Source organism: Grammomys surdaster, unplaced genomic scaffold, assembly GCF_004785775.1.
Source record: "Grammomys surdaster isolate TR1022 unplaced genomic scaffold, NIH_TR_1.0 172, whole genome shotgun sequence".
NCBI lineage: Eukaryota > Metazoa > Chordata > Mammalia > Rodentia > Muridae > Grammomys > Grammomys surdaster.
Window position 1 is genome coordinate 3,862,064 of NW_021604620.1, and position 24,898 is coordinate 3,886,961.

Consider the following 24,898-nt stretch of genomic DNA (forward strand, 5'->3'; position numbering starts at 1 on the left):
CATACACCATACACATGCACATACACCATACACATGCACATACACCACATACACACATATATACCCTACATACACACACCCATACATACCATACACACCATACGCATGCACATACACTATACATATGCACACACATCATACGCACATACTGTACACACTCACACACCATACACACATATATACCCTATACACACACATCTTACACACTCATAACCATATACACACATATGCACCATACACATAGATACTTACACACCATACACATCCACACACACCACATACACACACATATACCCCATATACACATACATACCACACACGCACACACAAACCACACACACCAGCATGCACACCCACACACACACCCGCACACTCATACACCATATGCACACACATATACCATACACACATACCACACACACATACATTCAGACACCATATACACACACATATACACCATACACACAGACCACACACATACACACACCATATACACTGTATGCTCATGTCTGTGTGTGTGTGTCCCAGTGCAGAGACACATATGTGCCAGCATGTGGAGGCTAATGGCCAACTCGCAGCATCATTCCTCGGGAGCTGTCCAACTTGTTTTCTGAGATAGGATTTCTCACAAGGACCTGGGGCTAGGATGATGACCCGCAGACCCCAGGGATCTCCCAGCCCCTGTTTCCCCACAATGGGATCACAGGCAGGCACTTTTCAACAGAGATCTTCATACTCTGATGGCAAACACAGTGCCAACGGGGACTCCCCAGTCCCTAGAGGTGTCCTCTCCGTGTTTTTTCATTTATTTACATTCTCATGTGTTCTCACCCACCCACCCACCTCATGTGTGCCCATGTATCGCCACAACAAACATGGAGGTCAAAACATCCACCCCAGTTGGTTCTCTGCTTCCACCAATCTTGTGTGGATCCGAGGATTGCACTCGGGTCATCAGGCTTGGGGCAGTGAGGGCTGAGCCGGCTCGGCAGCCTTGAAGCCTTTCCGGCTGTGTGTGTTTGTTCATCCTTTACCTGTCATCTGTGGTGCTTGGGGCACCCTAAGTCGGGGTCCTTGTTGGCCATGTGGCATGGGTGCCACAGAAGCTTACGGGGTCATTGATGACATGCTCCATGGAGTGAGCTCAGGGCAAAGCCTTTGGCTGACAGGAAGGGAGTGTGTCCCTGGCAGACATCTCCAGCAGGTGTCCAGTCTGCCCTCTTGAGCGGGTGCCCAGCCATTCCCGGGTTTGATGTGGTAATTAGCGGTGCAGCCTCCTGGCTTGGTGTCATAGTCAGGAGCCCTCTGGCCACATCCTGTTTTGGTGAGCCCGACAGAAATGCATTCTTCTGCCTTGCTGTCATAGACAGGAGTGTGTTTGCACCAGGTTCTGAATCCTTTGAGGCCACCAGGGGCCACATTCTCCCTGTTTGACGTCACACACATGTGCCTGTTGGAAGGCCTCTTCACCAGTGGTCACCGCCTTCCGGTGACCCTTGGGGTTTGTGCTTGTTTGTCCCCTTTTATGGAAGAAGAGGGGACAGTGTGATGAGCCAGAGACCCACCTGTCACATTTCCCATCTTTAGAATCCGTCTAGCTAGGGATGGCGCTGCACCCAGGGGATTCCTATGAGATCCCCAGCAGGAGGTCTGCACAGTTGTGCACACCGGATACCAACATCTGGATGCCCACTCTGTGTTCCTATCCGGCCGTTTCTGAAAACCCTGCATCCCTTGGGGGCAAATGCTGCCTCCAGTTGCTGCCTCCTATGCCTCAGGTTTGATTTGTACCTCTCATGTGAGGGCTTGGGGACTGTGTGTGTGTTGGGGGGGACTGAACACCACTCAGGCTGGGACTGTTCCCTGGAGAGGAGGGGTAGGACCTTGTCCCATGCAGGGCCACCTCCTGACATAACATGCTTGACCTTTCATTAGGAAAAGGCCCTTCTGTCAGGGTCTGGGATAAAATGAATGCCATCTCTTCCCATCCCTGCCCTGTGGAGTCAGTTGTGGTAGAAATGTCTCAAAGGAGGTCAGTTGACATGTTTTCTTTGGTGTGGAGTGAGCAGGGTAACCTCATCATGATGGCACACTTTCTGATGACCACTGATATTCACACATACACACACACACACTGGGGCAGGAGTGGAGGGTCACTTGGCTGGCCCCCTTCATACACACACCTCAGTAGAGGAGAGCATCAGTGTTTACCCCAGCCGCTGTCAATCTTGTGCGCCTGTGTAGTGATTGGTAACGGGGGTGGGGAGGGGCGGGCTGTACACTTTTTGCAAATTGTGTCTTTTCCTGCTCGGGCCCAGCTAGCTGACTACCCTGCCCTCTGGCTGTGGCACCCCATCACACCCTGCCTTTGTCTTCCAGCTTCCTTCCAGGCAGCCTGAGGAGAGCCTGTGCCCCCAGAAGCAGGATGAGAAGATGGCAAACTTCCTGTTACCTCAGGGCACCAGCAGCTTCCGTAGGTTCACCCGGGAGTCACTGGCGGCCATCGAGAAGCGCATGGCTGAAAAACAAGCCCGAGGTTCGGCCACCTCACAGGAGAGCCGTGAAGGCCTGCCGGAGGAGGAGGCTCCCCGGCCCCAGCTGGACCTACAGGCCTCCAAAAAGCTGCCGGATCTCTATGGCAACCCACCCCGAGAGCTCATTGGGGAGCCCCTGGAAGACCTGGACCCTTTCTATAGTACCCAGAAGGTGACTGCCACCCCCTCAGCACCCTCCCCAGCCTGATAGGTAGCTCCTGGGAAGGCAGCAGACAGATGGAGCTTTGCTCATGTGGAGTTCTGTGTGGGGCTGGCTCCCCTGGGCTTTGAGGGAGTGATTCACCATTAATCTGTATGCCAGTCACCTTAATTTTGGAGTTCTGGGGTAAAGACATAAATCATGCCGTTTGAGCCCCTAACTTGTGGGTGGGAGGACCACCGATACATTGTCTTCTTTTGTACTTCTCTGGTATATACCTCTAGGGGATTCCTTCTTGTCCCCAGACACGTGGGCGCTTGGAATGAAGCCCTGAGTGGTCTCCCTCCTAACTAAAGGCAGCATGTGCTCCTCCTGTCCCTCTGGCAGCTCAGAGATTTAGCCAGGCATCATCCTCAGAGCCAGCTGGCTCAAGCTGAGCCACAGTAGTCGTCTCCTGGGCCTTATGGCCTTCCCTGAACCACAGAGGTCATGGGAAGGCTGAGGGGGCACAGAGGCCATGGCTGCTAAGGCGTGGAGTGCAGGGAAGACACATGCTGCTCCCAGGAGAGGGAAGAGAGCCTTGTGCTGTTTCTCCACGAGGTCCTTCCCTGCACCAAATGATGTGACACGCAGGTCTCCGACAGAGGGACAGGCTGCCCACACAACTGTCCAGGCTTCTGGGCCTGGTTGTGGGGGTTGGGGAAGGACAACAGGCTGGGATCTGGAAAGCTAGGCCCCAGAGACCAGGGTGGCCCCTGGAGTTCCTGTGGCCAGCTCCAAGCTGAGCACAGAGCAACATCAGCAGGACTGGAAAAATAAGCACAGTAGGTGTGGGGACCTGTGTAGCATGTGTCAGTCAGTCTGTCTGTCACGATGGTTGGATACGATGTTTACAAGACTAAGAGCCTGAGTGTGCACATCTGTGTGTATGTGCATATGCGTAGATGCATGTGTGGTTAGCTGTGGGTGTGAAAGGACACACATATTTCATCTACACACAGACAAGAGAGCTGACCTTGGACCTGAGGGATACACACACACACACACACACACACACACACACACACACACACACCCTCCATCTACACAGACAGCAGGAGAGCTGATCTGGGCCCTGAGGGACATACATACACATACGCGCACGCACACGTATACATACACACACACACACACACACACACACACACACACACACAGACACACACACTGTCTACGCAGACAGACAGCAGGAGAGCTGATCTGGGTCCTGCTCCTAGTCTGAGGCTCCAGAACTTCTCCTTGGTTCAGGTGACTGGAGTAGGGTCAGAATGGTATGAGTGTGAGCCGTGGGTGAGTGAGTGGGTAGGCTTGTGAGTGTGAGCCGTGGGTGAGTGAATGAGTCGGCTTAGGTCATGCCTGCTCAGAACTGACAGAATTGGGATTAGGGTTAAGGACACAACTGAGTGTGAGTCTAGGTCACAGAGGGGAACAGAAAGGACTAGGTAGAACTCAGATGAGCACACAGGTGAACCTAAGGATGAAGTCCACGCTGGCTGGGCTTAAAGGTCTCACCCCTAACCTGGCACAGGTCATACAGGTGGAACTAAGGACACCATCTTTTTTTTTTTTTGTCTCTATATACCTGGGAATTCTTGGTGTTTGCTGAGTGCCCTGGGTTCCATCCTGTTTCCCTTGCCGTCCCTGGCTACACCACCTGAGGTCTCATAGCCTGGCGTTCCATGGAACTCCTAATTCTGACCTGTCTGCTCACCACGTCCCACCAGCCAAGGTTAAATAGGACTTTGTCCCATCCACTCAGCCCGTGAAGATGAGTGACCTCTGAGGCTGCCATACCTCTGGCATGCTGGCTCCCTTTGGCTCCGGCTTCTGCTCTGCAGCCTCGAGATCTCGTGGCTGCCCTGCCCCATTGTGCCAGACAGGCATAACTTCTAGAAAGGAAGGGGATCCCCAAAGCTTAGGCTGTGAGTTTGATTCGGAGGCTGACCTTTGACCTTAGGCAGGCACAGTCTCAAGAAAGCCATGTTTTCTTCTCTTTAACTTCCTCTCTTCACCCATAAGTCTCTGCTGACTCAGCTGTGAGCAGGGCTCTGTTACGGTTCTATGCTGGGTAGGAGAAGGGGAGGGAGGAGTCCTCCCTGGGCCTTACAGGTGTCTGCTGTGGATGCAGCTGGCATGGAACTGGGGAGTTTTCTTGCCTCAGCCTCCCCGGGACTGGCGTTATAGTCACGTGCCACCAGACCCAGCTGAAAGGTCCCTTGTCGAGAAGGTCATTCTGAAATTGAACTAAATATAAGCCAGCCTGATGTCACCCAGACTCCACCTTCCTGATCTTCACTCATGGCCCAGGCATGGGTGTCCACAGTGAAGGGAGGTCCCTCTTCGTCCACTCCCTCCTCACTCTGTAGCCACAGCTTGAGGGCTCCTAGATGACAGCCGTCTGCAGACCTAACAGTTCCCTCTGTCCACAGACCTTCATCGTGCTGAATAAGGGCAAAACCATCTTCCGGTTCAGTGCCACCAATGCCTTGTACGTCCTCAGCCCCTTCCACCCGGTGCGCAGAGCAGCCGTGAAGATCCTGGTACATTCATATCCTTTGCAATTCATACTTTATGTCCACATCTGTCCTGGGGTACACACAGGCGTTGAGCTCAGGCCAGGGTGGTGGTGGGTCCTCTCACTCCCGCCTAGGACAAGCAGCAGAGTTAGAAATCACCAGCGGCTGATTAGGAAAAAATAGACCCCTGACCTCCACCCTAGACACGCTGAGTCAGCGCCTGCATTTTAACAAGATCCCTAAGGGTTCTTGGGGTGTGGGGAAGTTCGAGAAGCCCCCACATCTCCTCTGAGTCTTCAGGAGGAAAAAAATAGCCTTGAAGCCAAGATGCTGGGTTTCAGAAGAAATGATTTCCCCGGCATTCCCGACATTCCCGTGTCACTGGTGGCTCTAAACGTCCCCACCCACCACCACCCCTGAGCCCTCTACCCCCTGCTGCCCCTTGCAGGGACTCAGCCAAGGAAAAGCCATTTCTTTCTTTCTTTCTTTCTCTCTTTCTTTCTTTCTTTCTTTCTTTCTTTCTTTCCTTTTTTTTTAAGGTCTCCAGTTTTTTCTCATGTGGGCATCTTTCGAAGGAGGCAGCGCTTGCTTGCTTCTGAACTAGGTGTTGACAAATGTTTGCAGTTTGAGAGCTTCTCAAAGAACTCTGGTTAGCATCCAATTACATAAACCACGGCCTAAAAATGCTTCCCGCCTGCTGACAGGGCTGTTGGAATAGAGCAGAGGGGAAACATGGTGCAAAGCCAGCATCGGGGTCCTAATTCAGGCAGCACCTGAAGAGGGGGCAATGTCTTCTCTGGATCTCATTTTTAAGATACGTGTTTCTTGTACTTTTATATAGCATGGGGAGTGTGGAGGTCAGAGAGCAAGCTGCAGGACTCAGTTGTCTTCTTTTGCTGTGTGGACTCCGGGGAGGTCAGGCTTGACAGCAAATGCCTATACCACTGAGCCAGCTCACTGGCCCAGTCACCTCTGGATTTCAGAGAAGGGGCCAGAAGATAGAGTCACAGAGAGGGGCGGTGCAAGGCGGCTTACTGTGAGGACCTGGAGAGCCCTTTCCATGGTCACTGGTGACCTAGATGAGGGGATGCTTGTATGAAGTGCCCATTGTCCTTTGGTTAGTTGATTTTTGGCTTTCTGTTGTTGTTTTTAATTTCGCATTATTTTATGTATTTATTTATTTGTGTATTCATTTATTTATTTTCTTGTGTTGTTGGGGGAAGCATGTATAGATCACGTAGCGGTCAGAAGGCAGAAGCCAGTCTTCTTTCCTTCATGTGGATTGGGGGATCGAACTCAGGTCATCAGACTTGGCAGCAAGCACCCTAACAAGACGATGCTTGGTACTAATTGTGGGTGTAGTAGACAGGCTAGACAGAATTCCGGAAGTCCTTCCCAATCACCTCCACCCCAACTCTGAGCAGGCATCTCCCCTGCAGAAAGCCCCCTAAGAGTGATAAATCAGCTACTAAGTTGTCATTCCCTCCAGAGTGCGGTCACAGATTTGAAGAAAGAACAGAGCTGAAGCAGGAGGGAAACGGTTTCCTTAGTGCTCTGAGCTGGTCTCCAGCCTGCCGCAGGGGTGTGGCCACCTTGAAAGCATCCTTCACCCTCATTCAGGCAGGGCTGCTTCTCCAGGTATCTAACCAACCCAACGCTGTTTGGCAGCCACAGAAGCCTCCAGAGATACAGCCCGGGTCCCTTGACTCTCTCCAAGCACTGGCTGTGACTTGATAGGCTGATGAGAGGCAGAGAAGCATGTGGATGAGGAAGACAGTGGGACATTGCGGGTCCTCAGCTCAGCCTGAGGTGCACTGAGGGGTAGCTCTGAGGCTGTGAGTTTCTGGCCTTCTCTGGCAAAACCAGCCTTGAGGTCCCTAAGCTGCCTGCCTGCCTGCCTCCCCCAGGGCAGCCACCCCAGGGAAGTGATCAGGTCTGTGAGGCCCTACCCTAGGCTCTGTAGCTGCCACAGCACTCCTTTACCTGGGGATGGGCTGATAGCCCTGACAGCGCCACCTAGTGGAAGAAGGGACTGAGATTTGTGGTCTTTGGAAGTCCAGCTCCCGGTGCCCTCAGCCCCCTCACTGTGATGGAGTGCCCACCAGACTTCCAGCATCGCTAGGATTTTGTAGAAACTGCAGAACCCTAGACACTACCTAGGAACCTGCATTTAGTTGTTCCACCTGTCAGGATGTAAGGGTCACCTCTGTGCCACCCAGGAAGTTTATTTAAAAGTCAGATGCTTAAGGCTTTCTAGAGCTGCAACACCAGGGATTTGCAACCATTCCGCTGACTCCCGGAAGGCCGCTATCTGCCTCACGTGCCATAAGACATTGTGCATTTGTTTTTGTTATTTTTAAAATTCTCTCTGTTTTCTGTCTCTATCCCTCAGTTCCTCACTCTCTATTGTATAAGTGTGTATGAGTGTGTGTATGTGTGTATGCTGTATGTGTGTGTGACAGTGTGTGTGTGATTGTAAGTGTGAGTCTGTGTGAATGCATATGTGTGTTGAGAATATGTGTGTGAGAAAGAGTGTATGAGTGAGTGTGTGTTTGTTGAGTATGTTGTATGTGTGTGAGAGAGTGTGTGATTATGTGAGTGTGTTAGTATGTATGTGTGAGTGTGTGTATGAGTGTATATGTATGAGTGCACATGTGTGTGTGTATGTGTATGTTGTGAATATGTGTGAGAGTGTGTGTATGTGTGTATATATGTGAGTGTGTATTTGAGTGTGTGTATGAGTGTGTATATGTTAATGTGTGAGAGTGTGTATGTGTGTGAGTGTGTGTGTATGCGTAAGAGTGTATATGTGTGTGTGAGTGTGTGTATGAGTGTATATGTATGTGTGTATATCTGAGTGTGATTGTGTATGCGTGCATGGTTGAGTGTGTATGAGTGTGTATAAGTGAATATGTATGTATGAGTATGTATGTGTGAGTGTGTGTGTGAGTGTGTATGTGTCAGAGTATGTATGTGTGTGAGTGTGGTGTGAGTATACGTGTGTGAGAGTGTGTGTGTCTGACGTATGGGGTAAGGGCTTGTGGATGTCAGATCCTCATGGATCTTTTCTTTGCAAAGACACTATTCACTCTTAATTGCTGAGCCATCTCTCCAGCCCATAAAGCTTATTTTAAAGTTTGTGATTCAGTGATTTTAAGTGTATTTCTAAGTCTGCACAATCATTACTGCTATCTATTTCTAGAAGATTCCATCAGCCCCCCAGATTGGGCTGAGCCTGTCCCCATTAGCAACCACAGTACAGTTCCTTTTGAGACAGGGACTCATTAGGTAGCCGGGGCTGGCCTTGAATTCATAGACATCCACCTGCTTTCCAGATGCTGGGATTAAAGGTGTGAGTACCACTCCCTGCAACACTGGGCAGCCCTGCTAGGTTTTCCGCTTTTTGCTGAGGGTTTTACTCTCTGTCCCAGATTGACCCAGAACTCAGAGCATCCTCCAGCCTCCATATCTGGGTACCAGGAGGTCGTGGGTCAATGTGCCTGGCTCAGCATGAAGTCTGGACTCAGGTTTTCAATGGTAAAATTTCACTGTGTTTAAATTTCCACATCCATTTAAATACCCACTAAGTCTCTACCTGTGCAGACTTGTGTGTGAGAGTCTTTAGGCGCTGAGCAAGAACTTAAAGAAGGGCAAGAACACATCCTGGTCTCCTGTGACAGTTTAGGCTCCTGGTGCAAGTGCCACCGTTGTTTGCCTCTGGTCTTTGTGCTGAGCTTGTGGTGTGTCCCTGGGAAACGGCTGAAAAAGTAAATACGGGAATGTAGAATTGATTTGTTCCTATGTATTTTTGTCATAATTCTGCAGAATGTGTTCCTGTCATGATTAAATAAAAGAAACTAACGGAACTCCGAATTCCCGTGCAGTCACATTCAGAGACCTAGTGTTCATGCCAAGAATCAGTTTGTCTTCTTTGGTGCCCAGGAGCTGCTCACAAAACCCTCCCACGTTTCTCTACCAGATTCAAATGGGCAATCAAATTAAGTGTGTGTGTGTGTGTGTGTGTGTGTGTGTGTACACGTTCATTGAATGGCAGAAACCATGACAGTACCCATCTGTGGTTAATTCCCTTCTCTTTGGGAGGCTTAGTAGCCCAAGTGTCAGGCAGTCTCCGTGGTTGCACAGGCAGTCTCCGTGGTTGTACAGGCAGGCTCCGTGGTTGCACAGGCAGTCTCCGTGGTTGCACAGGCAGTCTCTGTAGTTGCACAGGCAGTCTCTGTGGTTGCACAGGCAGTCTCTGTGGTTGCACAGGCAGTCTCTGTGGTTGCACAGGCAGTCTCTGGTGGCATTTTAATTGTGAGGCTGGGAGTGGGTGTTTGAGACAATGGCATGACAGGGTTGAAGATGTTCTGCTGTGCACAGGGCTGTAGAGCTGGTCTTAGCCTCTGCCCACACAAAGAACCATTTTGATGTTGGTCTGAAACGAGCAAGCAGCACAAACAGATGTGTCCTGGCTGGGAGGTGAGGTGACCCCTAAGTCTGATCTTGGCCCATGCTGAACTCCTTGGGGTCTTGGAGTATTTAGGGAGGGGGCCTGAAGATCAAGGACTTGACTAGGTGGGGAGAGATGTCTCTTGTCATACACAAAGACTAGTGTGGGACCAATCCCTAAAGCCAAGGAAGCCAGCTGGAGCCTCTGAGGCGCCAGACAGAAGGACGTGAGCCTGGTTCACCCCAGCTCATCTCCAGCCCTGGGAAACCTAGACAGTGCTCCAAAACTATCTCATCTTAATGTTCAGGTTTGTGCTCATCTGTCTAGCTACATCCTTGCGGGTGTCCACACCAGCCTGCCCAAATAGCTACTCTCTGGACAGAAGTCTTTTTCCCACTCTGAGTTGTCAGTGGTCCACCCAGAGTAGAAAAATCCTGGCTTTAACATAGAAGGGTGTGTCACCAAGACCGTCTGGGCTGACTGATGGCTGGAACAGCCTTATCCATGCCTCCTCCAAGAAGCCCTCCTGCTCAGCCCCACTAGAGGCATAATATCCCATTTTGTTGTGTGTCAAGGACAGGGCTTTGTTGTCATGCATCCATGGCCTGGTGACATTCGCTCTTTAAAAGACACATAGTCTGCAGACGTGGCTCAGTCAGTAAAGTACTTGCCTTGCGAGCATGGAGACCAGAGATTATCTCCAGAATCCATGTAAACAGGCCAGGCATGGTGGCACACAACTGTAGTCTCAGCACTAGGAAGGCAGAGACAGGAGAATCCCTGGAGAGCTCTGGTCAGCCAGCCTCATCCACCTGGCAAGCTCCAGGCCAGAAAGATCCTTTCTCCAAAAGAAAAGGTTCCTGAAGAATGATGCCCAAGACTGTCCCCCGGTCCACATGCATCATGCATGCGTGTACATGCATACCTTCACACATGTATGCATGCACAGGTTGACACCATTTCCTTACCCTTCCTGTGTGGAACACTCCTGGAACTTAACAGGCCCTCTGGGTTTGATTTCAGGACCAGCATGCTGGTTGTCAAGGGAGGGTCAAGGTGCTGTAACTAACATGAAGTCCTCCATTCCAGAGGCAGGAGAGTGGACCAGAGGGCAACTGAGTTCCTCCTGCCGAGAGATTGCCACAGAGGGGCTCCTGAACCTGGGAGGGGTACACATGGCATCCAGGCCAGCTCCATCTAGTGCCACTGAGATTTGCAGCCACAGCATGCTAGCTTCACAGAGTGCACAGCTATCATTTTTACCGGTTGTGAGGCCCCTGCTGGGCAGGAATCAAGGTATCTGCAGGGCTTCACTCCCTTCTGGAAGCTCTAGGGGTGAGATGTGTTTCTAGGTTTTCCTCTTTCTGTGGGACTGTCTCACACGCCTGAGCTCATGCACTCTCTGTAAGCGAGCAGTGACCAGTCAGGAGCCTCAGCCCCGCCTCCCCCACATTTGTACAGACCCTGTGATGACTGCAACTGGATAATCCAGGGAATCCAGGGAGACGGCGCTTACCGCCTCCAGTATTTAAACTGGTCACATCTGCAATGCTATATCACATTTGCCATTCAAATGCACGATGCTGGCTACCAGGGGTTCAGCAGTCAGCATCTTTGGGGCAGTAGCCTTCCTGCTGCAGTGACCTTCAACTTGACCGACTCTTGCATCAGTTTTCTTATCTCTTAAATGGAGGCAAATCTCTCACCTCCTAGTGTTGGTAAAAGAGTTGGGCTGGTTCACACACAGAGCCTGGCTCCTAGGAGGGGCAGCGGGTATCTGCTATGGGCACGTCCCATACATACTTCAAACATGTTCTGAGATCTTCTGCATCTCGGCAGTGCATCCAAGCAAGTGGAGGAAACCGGCTGAGAGACTGGTAACTGATTCACCCAGTGAGAGAAGTTTCATCCCAGAGCCTGGCTATGGAGAGGCATTGGGGATAGAGATGGATCCTTCTATGAGGGTCTGAGCCCTGAAAGACAGACAGGATGGTAGGCCTGGCATGGTGACTGTTCTAGTTTGATTTCTGTTGCTGTGATAAAACGCTGACAAAACACAGCCTAGGGGAGGAAAGGGTTTATTTCAGCTTATGTATTACAGTCCATCACTGAGGGAAGTCAGAGCAGGAACTTAAAGGCCTGGAGGATGCCACCTGCTGGTTTGCACACAGGCTCTTGCTTAGCTTGCTTGCTTATATAACCCGGGACCAGCATCTGCTCCTGGGATGTTCCTGTCCACAGTGGACTAGACCCTCCTACATCACTGGTCCATCGAGACATCCACATAGGTCATCTCCAAAGGCATCCCCATAGGTCAGTCTGGTCTTGGTACTCCCTCAACTGAGGCTTTCCTTTCATGGCTTGGCTGTGTTAAGTTGGCAGGTAAAGCTAACCCGGACCCTCCTGCATGGCACACTGAAGTAAGGACCCCAAGGCCTGGAGCAGTGCCCTCTCTGGCTGGGCAGTCGTGTAGGCCAGCCCTGAGTTGATGAAACAGCCTGATCATATCATATCTCCCTCCCTCCCGCCTTATGAGAAACTAGGGAATTAATTATAAATGAGGCTGCTTTTCTAATTAACTGGCTTATCTAGGAGCCTGGAGGTAGGACGGATACTCACCTGGCTAGACTCTGCTCATACACATCCCAGAGCTGGCACCAGTAAGTGCCAGCCTGGGGTCAGGAGAACGGAACTGTATACAGAGGAAAGAGGAGGTCCCGAGAACTGGGACTGCCCTTGGGAGTCACCTTTGGCAGCCAGAACTCAGGGCTGAGGCTGGGCTGTGGTGTCCCACAGCCTGGAGGCAGCCACAGGGAGTGGTCAGTACAGCCTCTCTCTGGGGTGGGGAGGGGGATCTGTGAATGCCGCCATGTCCCTGGGATAGCCCGTCCTCTAGGAGGCCCATGGTCTAATCCCTCCTCCTTCATCTTACAGAAGCCAAGGAAAGAGAGAAGGAAGTCAGCCAAAGCTTTTTCCAGCCTGAAGCAACAGCTAAGGTGCAGCCAGAGTCAGGGATGGTGATTCAGCGGATATCTGGGATCCCACAAAGATTCCCAGAACACACCATGTAGTGTTTGCAGAGTCTCCTTTCTGGCAAGCAGACAGATGGGTTGACCTTCGGTGAGGAGCCACAGGCTAAGGGGGGAATGGCCGACCTCTGGAGGTGCTACAACAGCCAGTGAGCTGAGGTGGTCTTCTGGGGCTGGGAGCTTCCTGATGAGGGGTTATGAGGAGCAAGGAGTGCAAGGCACAGGACTAGGACGAGAGGCAGGTGCTGTGGCCAGAAGCACACCGGAAATGCCCCCTCCAACCTGGCACCTCACCTCCAGGTGTGCTTTGAAAGCTAAAGCCTGGGGAGAGGGAACTTGAGACCCTGCCTATCTTCCTGGCCAGCTCCAAACTGCTCATTTTGGAGAGCCTGACTCCCTTCCATGTGACTGCGGGCAGGAGTCAACCCTAAGGTCGGGGTGTCTTTTCACTCCATCTGGTGCCTGCTAAGCTATGGAACAGGCTGGGCTCTGACAGCAAGTGTCTGGAGGGCACAGAGAGCAGACCTCTCGGTAGGAAGGCCTTGGCGCTTAGGACTTGGGGGTGGCTTCTCTGATCTGGCAACATTTGCCTGGCAATGACAGCAGGCCCAGCCTCTCGGCACCTACAGTGGCTTAACTGACCCCCTCCCGTGGACTTGTGTGGTTCCTTCTGCAGCTTTCTTTGGCATCTCTGTGGATTTGTGGATGGGACCACTAGGGCTTTCCGAAGCCCCTTCTGTGGCTTTCTGAGGGGGCCCTCTGTGACTTTATGGGTAGCGTTTTCTCACGGTTTCTTGTGGCTCCTCCCATAGCTTTCTGCGGGATTTGTGGGTAAGCCCCTCCCACGGCGTCCTCTGTGGATCCTTACGTGGGTCTGTCGTCAGCCCCTCCCACAGCTTCCTTAACTCCAGCCTCAGGCTCTTCAGCATGCTCATCATGTGCACCATCCTCACCAACTGTGTGTTCATGGCCCAACACGACCCTCCGCCTTGGACCAAATATGTTGAGTGAGTATCTGGGGGCCTCTCCTCCTGCCCTATCCCTCCCTTTCCGTCCCATGCCACAGGCCCTGGAGTTGCCTGAAATGGATACTCGCCCACACCCGGAGTCCCCACCCAGGAGGGTGGCCTTTGCTTAGCCTCTGCCTGCCTACCATTGTCATGCCATATGCTTGTTCCAAGTGTGTGGCCTTTGAGGTGGAAGCTCTGCAAACTGGCAATGTGGGGAAATCTTGCCAGCCCCTAAAGAGGGGCATGCCAGCCACTGTCACAAGATCAGTAAGCATTTCTCTGTTAACCCCCTGTCAGTGGGGGCAGCAGGGGCAGCACAGCCCTGTCCCAGATGGGAAGACAGAGAATTAAGAGCCCAACTGACCTAACATGCAGCTGGGAGACACAGCAGTAGGAAGGCAAGGGTGGTCACTTCCCTGCTCTGGTACTACACTGTTGCTGTGGCCCCCACCAGAGTCCTGCCTCCTACAACTCTTTGTGGCTTTAGAACCCTGCCTCTGAGTCTTCTCTTCCTGAGGAAATGTCTAATTCCTCCAGGGTCTAAGCAGCCTTGGTTGGCCCTTACTACACTCAGCTCCCGGTTTATGGACACCTCTGGAAGGTACAGCTGCCTCTCTTTATAAGAGTGGTTTGCAGAGAGGACCAGGGATGGTGTTGCTGCACTGTGCCTGGCTGCTCTGAAGCCTAGGTTACTGCCCTTCCCGTGGGCCAGCCTCAGGAACAGAGGCGTTTTGGATTCCTCAGGCTTCTGTAGGCAGAAAGAACCTACCAGCCTTACACACTAGAAGGTCTGCATTCCCTCTAGTCCAGGGTAGGCAGCTAGAACCCTGGCCCTAAGTTTTTTAGGGTGTCCCTGGTCCCCATTGCTAGTGGCTGAGAGCCCACAAACATGACTAATGGTCAGTGAGTCCCACTGTGTAGGTGTGGTAGTCACCATTTGTGTGTGGACATGCCCCCCAAGGCTGGAGTGAGGGGTACATAGGGCTCTTCCAGCAAGGGTGAAAGTGGAGAGTTCCCCAGACACGGGATAGTCTCTCTGTAAAGCAAAGGGGCAGGTGGATTGGCTAACTAGATGTTTGGCACAGGCCGTTGAGTCGGCTCTGGTGTGAGGAGCTGCCCTAGGCTCACACCAGGTGGGGAAGCTCATGAGTCCAGTCTGTAGGCTCCAGTCCCTGATGGCCTCTCCTCCTCAGATACACCTTCACTGCCATCTACACCTTTGAGTCTCTGGTCAAGATTCTAGCTCGAGGCTTCTGCCTGCATGCGTTCACCTTCCTTCGGGACCCGTGGAACTGGCTAGACTTCAGTGTGATCGTCATGGCGTAAGTACATAGCGCCTCTCCCCAGGACACATCACACTAGCTATGCAGGGTTGGGGCAGGGTTTTTGTGCCCCGTGTCCCAGGTTCTCCGGGTTTCCCTGCTGTGGTTCACATAAGCCAGAACATGCCACAGAGGAGTACCCGCCTTGCTCTGTGTACTGCAAGGTGAGGAAGGATAGACTTATAGCAGGTACCTGTCTCTGTTGAGACAGATGACTAGGGCAAGGATGTTGTATTGAAGTCCTGGTCAAGACCTGACTTAGCATACCCTTTCTTTGAGTGAGGACCCAGTATGTGCTGGACTGAGTTCTGCACCTCAGCAAAGAGCATGCTGGGAGTTATACTCCATGCCTATGAAAGTCCTGGCCTCCCCAGGTACAGAAGAGCCTGGTGGGATAGAGGTTATCCCACAGGAGGGGTTCAGTTCCTACTTTCTTTGAATTCTTGGATGCATCTAAGCTATGCTGTAGAAGAGAGAGGACTGAGAGTTGGAGCTGGGCTCTCGGGATGCTCTTGGGACACCTTCAGGCTTAGACGGAGAGCACGGTGGATGGACAGTTTATCTAAAGCTGTTTCTGGGTATTTGCAAACTGACTCCAGGCCTCCCATTTTCCAGATGGAGAAATAGGCTCAGAGATAATACACCACCTACCTGAAGGGCAGACACAAGCCTGGGTGGGGCTGAATGAGCAAAGGATGTAATGATAGGACATGAAGTTGAAGAGCGATAGCTGGGGGTAGACCATATGGTCTGTCCACAAGAGTCATGTCAGAGCCAGGCAGGACGAGAACCAGCAAGGAAGGGGAGCTGGCCTAGCTGCGAGATGATTGAGCCACCGTGTGAACCGCGGACTGGAAATAAAAGACAGGAGCTAATGGTCTACTTCCACAAGCGTGGCGGGGGGGGGGGGGGAGGGAAGGAGGGAGGAAGGGAGGGAGGGAGGGAGGGAGAGAGAGAGAGAGAGATGCAGTGTCTGAGCAGAGCAGAGGAGCCCTGGTCAGTGCTGGGTGTTTTGAAGGTGACTGCTGGGTTTTGCTTGTAATAGATGGATGGATGTCAGTACCATCTGTGGAGTGAGAGGCTCAGGGGAGTCAGAAGTACAGCTGAGGATATCCTAAGTGTAGAAGGGCGAGATGCAGCATGGTCTTCTAGTCTGGAGTGTTGGGCAAGTGACCCAAGGTAGAGGCACCAAAGTGAAGACATTGAAAGCCAGATAAGAAAAGCCAGAAATGGGCTTGGCAGAGCACATCTGTGGAACACACCAACATCCCAGGGTCAAGAAACAGGGCATGGGGGTGCTCAGTTGTTAAGAGCACTTTCTGCTCTTCAAAAAGGATGACCCGGATTCAATTCCCAGCACTCGTTTTGAGTGGCTTACAACCATCTGCAGCTCTAGTTCCAGGGGACCTGATGCCCTCTCCTGGTGTCCACAGGCACTGCACACACATGGCGCACACTCACACACCCAGGTACACACATATGCAGGAAGTAAATACTTTCTCTTTGAAGGAGCAGAGGATCAGTGAGATGACTTAGTGGTTAAGAACACTGGCTGTTCTGCCAGAAGACCTGGGTTCGGTTACCAACACTCAGATAGTGGCTCACAACTGTCTATAACTCCAGTTCCAGGGAATCTGACATCTTCCGGCTTTTGTGGGCACGAGGCACACAAGTGATACACAGACACATTTATAAGCAAAATACTCATATACATAAAATAAGGAAGGAGGAGACTGTCACACAAAGACCAGAGGGAACTGGCCAGCAAGTGGGGAACACACGCAGGAGAATGGTACCCAGAAGCCAGCAAGAAAGACTGTTCAATGTAGAACATGCCAGGAGGAAGTGGGCAAGAGTGATGACAGCTGATGGCCCGTTAGACTTTGGGTGGTCACTGGTGATTCTGCCAAGGGGTGACAATAGAGTGGGAGGCTCTACATCTGGGTCGAGATGGTCTGGGTTGGGGAGGAATTGTGAAATACAGATATCTAGTTCTTAGAGTTCCTGTGAAATGAGACAGAAAATGGCAAAGTGGCCGGAGGGAAATGAGGGTCAAGGAAGGCCTTCCAAAGAAGAGAGACTAATGGAAATGATCTTGAAGAGAGGGGACCTCTGATGAAGCCAGGAGGGGGCTGAGGAATTGCAGGAACAAAGCCCTTGAACGTCCCGACTGAGTGGGGCTCCATGCACTGAGGTGAAGAACTGACCTTCAGCTCAAGGAAGGCAGAGTTCTGGCTGGAGGTGCAGGTAGGCTGGCAGAGCTGATGAAGAGCGAAGGGGGAATTTCTCTTCTGATTGCCTCTATTTTCTCCGTGAAATAAGAAGCAGGATCATCAGGGAGAATGGAGTGGGGAGGCGAGCCTGGGCCTTGAGAGGGAGAACTTGTCAGAGACTGGAGGCCACACTGGCTGGGCGTGTGAGCATGGTGGTAGGCCAGGCTCTGGCTCCGGGGTCTCTGTAGGCTGCAGGGGTAAGCAGTGATCTACCGACCATGAAGCGCTTCAGGCAAGAGAGCGGCCAGTATATGTCTGGGCCTCACCTGACTTCTGCATCCTGGACCTACAGAAAGTTGCCATGGAGATGTTCCAGTTGTCAGGAGAAAGCCATCACCAGGACCAGCTCAGCCCTGGTGCATAGAGAGAGCACCCTCTGTGGCCTCGTGGCCCCAGCAAGTCCTACAGGGTCCTGTCCCCTTCCTCCAGGGGATTCCATGGCAAACCATTTCTACTCTGAACCACAAAGAAAATGTGATGTGACTCTTCCTAATGAGCCCAGCCACACCTGTGCCAAGAACAGGCATGACAGAGGAGCCAGACTTCATTCTTAGATAGTCGCTGCCTTTCTGAGCATCTAGAGAAATGGCCTGTCCGCTTCTGCCAGGACAGAATTGACAGCTGGAATGCCAGCTTTGCCAGCTTTCTGCCACTAGTCAGACCTGCCCCCGCAGAATTGATTGACGTCCACTCTACCTGGTGAAAACCAGTTAGCTCCCACCTCTGAGAAATATTCTGTTATAGTGAAAGGGGTCCCCAGGATGATCCAGGGAGTCTTGGGCGGAGCAGAGTCGAATGAAATGAAACTCACCATCCAACTTTCCCTTTTACCTTTGGGGAAACTGAGATTCAGAGAGAACCAACCTGCTCGTAATGATAGACAGTCAGCGGCTGTGCTGGGACTGAAAGCCAGTGTCCCGCCTCCTCCCCAGGTGCACTTCTGGACAGATTTCCCTCTCACACCTCACTCAGTTTAGATGGTGCAAGGGGTGCTGGGAACCCTGCCAGGCTCAGATCACAGCCCAACATCGAGAGATTCCACACACACACACACACACCCAAACTGGGCATTACCTGCCAATTAACACAGCCTCCCACCTTCTGGGGTTGTTATGGAAACCAAACCTGGAGGGGAAAAGAGGGAGGGCACAGAGGAGGGGGCCAGTCACCACAGGAGCTAACAGCATGGGTTCCAGTGTCTCAGGATAAGGGTGGGATAGGGAGAAGGCCAGCAGGTGCCATTCCTTGGAGTTTCTGCAGCTGCCAGAAAGCAGCATGTGTGCTGGAGCTGGTGACAGTGTAGGCTTCTCACCCGCCACCCTCTGCTCTTTTACGGCAGGCCCATGATCTTACCCAGCTGCCTACCACCAGCCACTTGGCCATGTGAGAGGCTGATTGGCTTGTGGGAGAATTTGCCCACCCCTTACCCTGTCTCTCCATGTCACCTCTGAAGACAGCTCTCTGCCATGAAAGGGTCTTCTTTGTTCTGCCACATTCACTCCCCCCCCCCCGCCCCTACCCCCAAGAGAGGCCTTAGTGGAAGCCTGGTATTCCCTGGTAGGAGGTAGCCAAGTTCTATCTAGGTAGCCATCTTGTCTTCTCTTACCATGGTCCCAGATTGCCTGTCACTCAGCTCTGGCTCCTCTTTCCAGACTTCCTCCCACCCCCTGCTGGATGTCCAGCCAAATCTCACCAGCACCTAAGTTTCATTTACAGCCACATGGTGGTGACAAGCCTACCACGGGTGTAGCTGTGTGTCCCCTATGCTGTCACCAGCCTGTCCTTATCTCCTGGGGTCCTGGCTCCTTTGCACTCAGCCCTCACTGCTGAAGAGGCAGCGCCATCTCCTCGGATCCTTGGTGCAGAGTAGGAAGGTCAGGCAGGTCTTCCCTGAGACACCAGCAGACAAACCAGGCTTTCAGGGCTGGGAGGGGAAAGATGGTCAGTTCCCTCTCTTTCCTGTACCATGTGCTGCTGGAGCCATAGCCTTGAGAGCACTGAGGGCGGGGAGAGGAGCAGGGATCACAGGCCACACCAGGAGATCAGCAATGGGGATCAGTTCCTTGGACATCTGAGCTGTGTCTTCCATGAAACAGCAGTGTCAGCAATATTTTGGGCTCAACTGCACAGTCCTTTAGCAGTCTAGACAGAGACTGGGAATAGGGGATGGGAACAGAGGTCTGGGGTATCCGTGCCATCCAGAAGAGAGGAACTCTAATGCTGGAAGAGCTTGCATCAGATTAACCATCATCTGTGAGCCAGAACAAGGGAGGCGATTTCTACTCCTCATTGAGTGATGGAATGGATCCTACTGCTGCACTGGAATTTGTAAACTAAGACAAGTCTCGAGGGTGGGAGGGAAGCCACGGAAGAAGCCACGGAGGAAGCCACGGAAGCCACAGAAAGGCCTTGATTGGCCAGAGAAGGAAGATGTTGGAAATAATACATGCCTAAGAAGGAAATAGACACATCCACAGGACCATGTGATGGTGGGTGGACCCCAAGAGTGAACACAGCCAGGCTAAGCTGGCCCTGCTGGTCCCAGGATATGGCATCCTTTGACAACCTTATCTGTAGACACCAACAGCCCATGGAAGGATTCAGAAGTCCTGAGCAGTGTGAACAGAACCGTGATGTTCTCTGCACGTCTGGACTGTTGAGTGGATCAAGCTATGCAGGAATGATGACCTGGCCTGACACTACCCAGACACCTGGGCCAGACACTTGGTTAAACATCAGACACCCTGAGTTCGACACCCTTTGTTAAACATCAGATACCTTGAGCTAAATGTCAGATGTCCTGCATGTGAGGCCTCTGGTTAAATATCACAGGTCACCTGCCACTGTCCCGATGGCCTTGGTCACGTACTGTGCATTCGCCTCTTTAATACTTTGCGGTCATGTGGCCTGCCCAGTGCCTGCATGGCCTCACGTTCTGCTTGGACTAATCCCACCCCTTCTCCAGACAGCTGCCTTCTGTGCCCATGGACCACTGTCCAAGTTCAAGATGAGAGTCTCATAGCCACTCGGCCCTGCCAAGCCTCCCTCAGACCAATGCAGGACAGAGCCGGTAGAACAGCCTTCCTACCCTCTTCTAAGACCTCCTCCATCTCAGGACAGATTTTCCCCACAAATTCTCATGTCATCTCTTGTGAGATCATAGCCCATGATCACTCCCTGCATAGAGAGAGCTGTGGTAAGGAAGAACAAGTGGGCAGTTCCCAGAGATCCAGTGGCCTCAGCCAAGGAGTCAGAATCAGTCAAGTGCACAGTGGTGACTGATGTTGGAAGACGCAGAGAAACCCTAGGAATACCAGAAGCCTGCATACTTCCAGCATTGCCTCCTGGAGCCATTTCCCTCTCCACACTAATGTGTTCCCAGCCTCAGACATAGTCTTGGAGTTTTATGTTCAGTTCCCAGAGTGGTTGCTTCCTAGTACTCATTGATCTTGGGGGACTGTCACAGAGAAAGCCATCCGGGAGCTTGCTGTGCGCATCCTTAAGACTGCTAGGCTGAGGTCAAGTGTTGAGAGGATGTGTCAGGAGGAAGGCCAGGGGAGGACCCAAGTCTGCCACCTCACCCCACAATGGGCCCAGGAGAAGGGAGAAGGGTAGGGGTGTACACGCTTGCCGGAAAAGGGAGGAGGGGAGGAGTGGGCACCTCCGCTTTGTAACTTGCGGTAACTGTGGTTTGGTCCCACAGGTATGTATCAGAAAATATAAAGCTAGGCAATTTGTCGGCTCTTCGAACTTTCAGGGTCCTGAGAGCTCTGAAAACGATTTCAGTTATTCCAGGTAAGGCCAGGTTTGCCTTCTGGCCTCAGCCACAAGTGACCTCTCTCTCTGTTTCCCACCCTCTCCTCCTCTGACCGTGTGTCTCCTGTTGGTGTGCTGTCGCTGTGTCGTGTGTGAATCTCCCTTGTTACAGATACACAACTGAATTTGTGGACCTGGGCAATGTCTCGGCCTTACGCACCTTCCGAGTCCTCCGGGCCCTGAAAACTATATCGGTCATTTCAGGTGAAAAAAATCAGGTTAAACGCCAAGGCTGGAGGGACACGCCTGGGCCTTTCCAGCCACCTGGGAGCCAAAGCTGTCTCCCAGAAGGCCCTTTAGATGTGCCTGTCACCAGAATACCTTTGCCAGAGCTGGGGGCAGTGGAAGAATCTTTCTCCCTGGAACCTCAGAATGGGCTCTGGGCTGTCCACCCCAGCCAAGCCCACTCTCAGACACCAGGAGTTCAGGCTAACCCAAGACAAGACAGAACTGGTCCCCAGTTCTTCCCCCAAATGCTCAGTTCTTTCTCCAACCTGAACTCAGCTGCTTTCCTAGTGAAAAGCTGGGGCTCAAATTACAGGAAGTGAAAAGCTCTGGTCAGGAAACCCCAGTACACCCCTAGCAGTCTTTAGTGACAGTGCCAGAGCCCAGGCTTGTGTCTCATATGGTGACTCTTGCAAACCTCAATCCCCATCCCAAGACACAAAGCAATACTCTGTTGACAGGCATCATCAGGCCTTGGCGTATACCAGCCCTCGCTGCATGGCGCAGTAGAGGTTTAGCAAACCATGCATGGTAGCCTTGGGTAGAAATCCTCCGTGACAGATGTTGGCAACTGTACTGGAAAACCTTAGCTTAAGCAGTAATCATTTCACTTGTCCACACAGGAAAGTACCCAAAACCCCATCTGTGTGCAGTTTAGTGACACCACTCACCCTGCCCCCTAGAGCCTCTCACCCCCACTCTTTATCTCACCCTCCCCAGGTTAGCATGAGCTCAGACACCCCTATTTTTGTTCTGGAGAAGCAGGGACCAGCACCCAGGAGCCCCCTGTGAGTACACAGTGCTCAGAATAGGCAAGGCACTAGAGGGCTGGGGGGGGGGCAGGGCATGGCTCAGTGGGGAAGGTGTTTTTAGCATGACCTTGAGGACCTGACTTTAGATCCCCAGAAGCCACATTTCAAAAGTTCATCTTGGTGGCATGTGCCTGTGATCTCAGGCTGGGGAGGCAGAGATAGGAGGATCTTGGGGGGGAGGATTCACCAGCTGGCCAGTCTAGCAGAAAACGGTGAACGTCAGGTTCCATGTGAGACCCTGTCTCAGAACCTAAGGTGTAGAGTAATAGAGGAAGACACCAGATTGCCTCTACATATGTAGGTGCTTCAGAGCTGAAGAATTCCCTGGACCAATGATAGCCTCTACTCCGAGAGGAAATGTCTCAAATGTTTTAAATACATAAACGAACTGAGATGTAGCTAGGTATAAAAGGTTTGCTTAGTTTGTCCAAGATCCCTCAGTCTGATTCCCTAGTATTCAGAAGACACAAGTTAAAGGGGGCATTTTTTTGAGGTCACCAGCAGCTAAGAGGGGCCACAGAAAGCAGCCCCCAGGGTGGATATAGAAAGTGGTGTTTGCATCTGATGGAGTGCTACCTGTGGGGGTCCGCGGAGCAAAGTCAGAGGGAACCGACTCCAAATACCTGCAGCTTGTCTGAACCCACTCTTGACATAAGTGAATTCTCTCTCTTTGTTATGAGGGAAGATTTTAAAGGGTAGGTGACCTTTGCTGTTGTCTCCACAGGCCCGAGCAGGATTGCTTTGCCAGCCCCAAATAGAGTATTTTGGTCCAAAGATCCTTAAGCCTCGCTGTTGGGGTACAGTCCAATGTAGGTATCCAAGCTCCAGCCATACCCCATCATACATCGGTCTCCAAGCGAGAGGCCCGCCTCCACACACGTGTCTCTCAGTAGGTGCTCAGAGTTCTGAACTGTGATGGACACTCGGCTCCCTGCCCGACTCCCACCCACTGGGCAGTTGCCAACATGTGCCAGGATGATTTCCACGGAGTCCCAAATGCCAGAGCCCTTGGCAGGCAGCAGTGATGGTATCATTATGAGAGGGCCGTGTGCTTCTCTCTCGTGTGTCTGTCACTGCTTCTCTGTCTCTGGGCCGAGGACACAGTAGTCAGAGTTGCTCCTAACACATGAATGGGCTGGACAATGGATGGATGGAGCTTAACCTGAGATCTGGCCGCTTGGGAGTGGGGGGTGTGGGGCTGGGGCCCTGCTGCTGGCAGCGAGCCCCTTGCCTCTGATGCTCTGCTCGCACTTGCCCTAGGACAGTAGCTGAGGGTCAGATGGGATGTGTGCACACATGCTTCTCTGTCACTCCACTGTATGGTGCTGGCTTCTGCAAGGAGTGAACTGGGCAACTAATAGATCACGGCCACTCCGCTTTGGGAAAATGGGAGGTGTGGGGAGGGCTCCAAGGGCCAGCAAATGAGGAAGAGGTGCGTAGCTCAACCTAGTTCCTGCCTGTAACCTTCCCCAAAGATGGTTCTACACTCTTAGGGCACCATCCAACCCTGCCAAACCTACCCCCAGAGCTTGTATGTGCCCTTTACACTAACCAGACACAGCCCAAGCCCAGACCCTGGCTTCCTTAGTTTTGCTCAAATGATTGAAACCCACAGTGTCTCCAAGACAGCTGGCCCCAGCAGTAGAGCAGCAGGAAGAGCCCCCACCAGGAGCAGCTGGGTCTCTCCCATTTCCAGAACAAACTGAGGCCCCTTAGATTGACTTAGAGTGGGTCTGGACCTCAGCTTCCTCTGCCTTGGCCTATGTTTAAAAGGCCAGGCTGGTACACTTTGGAACTTAGTGGCCACGGCGGGACCTTAAGACATTTCCCATTCACTCTATCCATGTGTTCCTATGCTGGGCTGGTGGAGAATAAAGAGTTCTGATCTCCTCTGTAAACACAAAGCTGGGCTGGGCTCTTAGCCCTTGTCAGTCAGGAGAGACTCCACTGGTCTTAAAGGCCCAGGAAGCCTCCTTCACTATATCCAGACCTCGTGGTTGCCATCCCTAGCCACAGTCCATTCAGTTCAGGTCTTGGGGAGGCCCAGTGCCCTTCTGCAGGCCCAGCCTTCATCTAGATCACAGAGCAACTATCTGTGGGTCACCCCATACTCTGTCTCACTTTCCCAGGCCTGAAGACAATCGTGGGAGCCCTAATCCAGTCTGTGAAGAAGCTGGCCGATGTGATGGTCCTTACCGTCTTCTGCCTCAGTGTCTTTGCCCTCATCGGCCTGCAGCTCTTCATGGGCAACCTGAGGCACAAGTGTGTGCGTAACTTTACTGAGCTCAATGGCACCAATGGTTCCGTGGAGGCAGAAGGCCTAGTCTGGAACTCTCTGGACGACTACCTCAATGACCCAGGTATGGGCTCACTATGCCTCTGGAGAGAATGTTGGGAGGCCATCAAAGATGGGTGTCTCCAGCCTAGGCTTCACTAGTGGGTAGCAGGCAGGTCTCTAGGCCCATCCAACTATGGCTGGGACTCAAAGCAGGCTAGGGGTGTAGCCTCCTGGGCTCTCAGGCTAGCTAGAGAGATGGCATTTAAAGGATGGCATGCAGAGGTAGGGCGATGGTTCAGTCAGCAAAGTGCTTGTTATAAGCATGAAGACCTGAGGTCAACTCCCAGTGCCCACATTGTAAAGCAATGTGTGATAGGTAGATGTCATATAGATAGATAGATAGATAGATAGATAGATAGATAGATAGATAGATA

At 52.2% G+C, this 24,898-nt stretch overlaps 1 protein-coding gene across 9 annotated transcripts in view; it reads left to right on the plus strand.

Annotated features, from left to right (window-relative positions):
• The first annotated feature begins 2,433 nt into the window (after positions 1–2,433).
• The window catches only part of Scn5a (sodium voltage-gated channel alpha subunit 5), a 76,754-nt gene continuing 54,289 nt past the window's right edge, over positions 2,434–24,898 (plus strand). For 6 of the 9 annotated variants that reach the window (XM_028767403.1, XM_028767407.1, XM_028767405.1 and 3 more), the window contains exons 1-6: positions 2,434–2,706; positions 5,163–5,290; positions 13,646–13,735; positions 14,932–15,060; positions 21,037–21,128; positions 24,316–24,546. In XM_028767403.1, coding sequence (XP_028623236.1) covers positions 2,434–2,706; positions 5,163–5,290; positions 13,646–13,735; positions 14,932–15,060; positions 21,037–21,128; positions 24,316–24,546 — 943 coding nt within the window. Of the gene's footprint in view, positions 2,707–5,162; positions 5,291–13,645; positions 13,736–14,931; positions 15,061–21,036; positions 21,129–21,261; positions 21,354–24,315; positions 24,547–24,898 lie in introns of all 9 variants that reach the window. The other 3 variants (XM_028767406.1, XM_028767401.1, XM_028767404.1) reach the window with 1 other exon arrangement.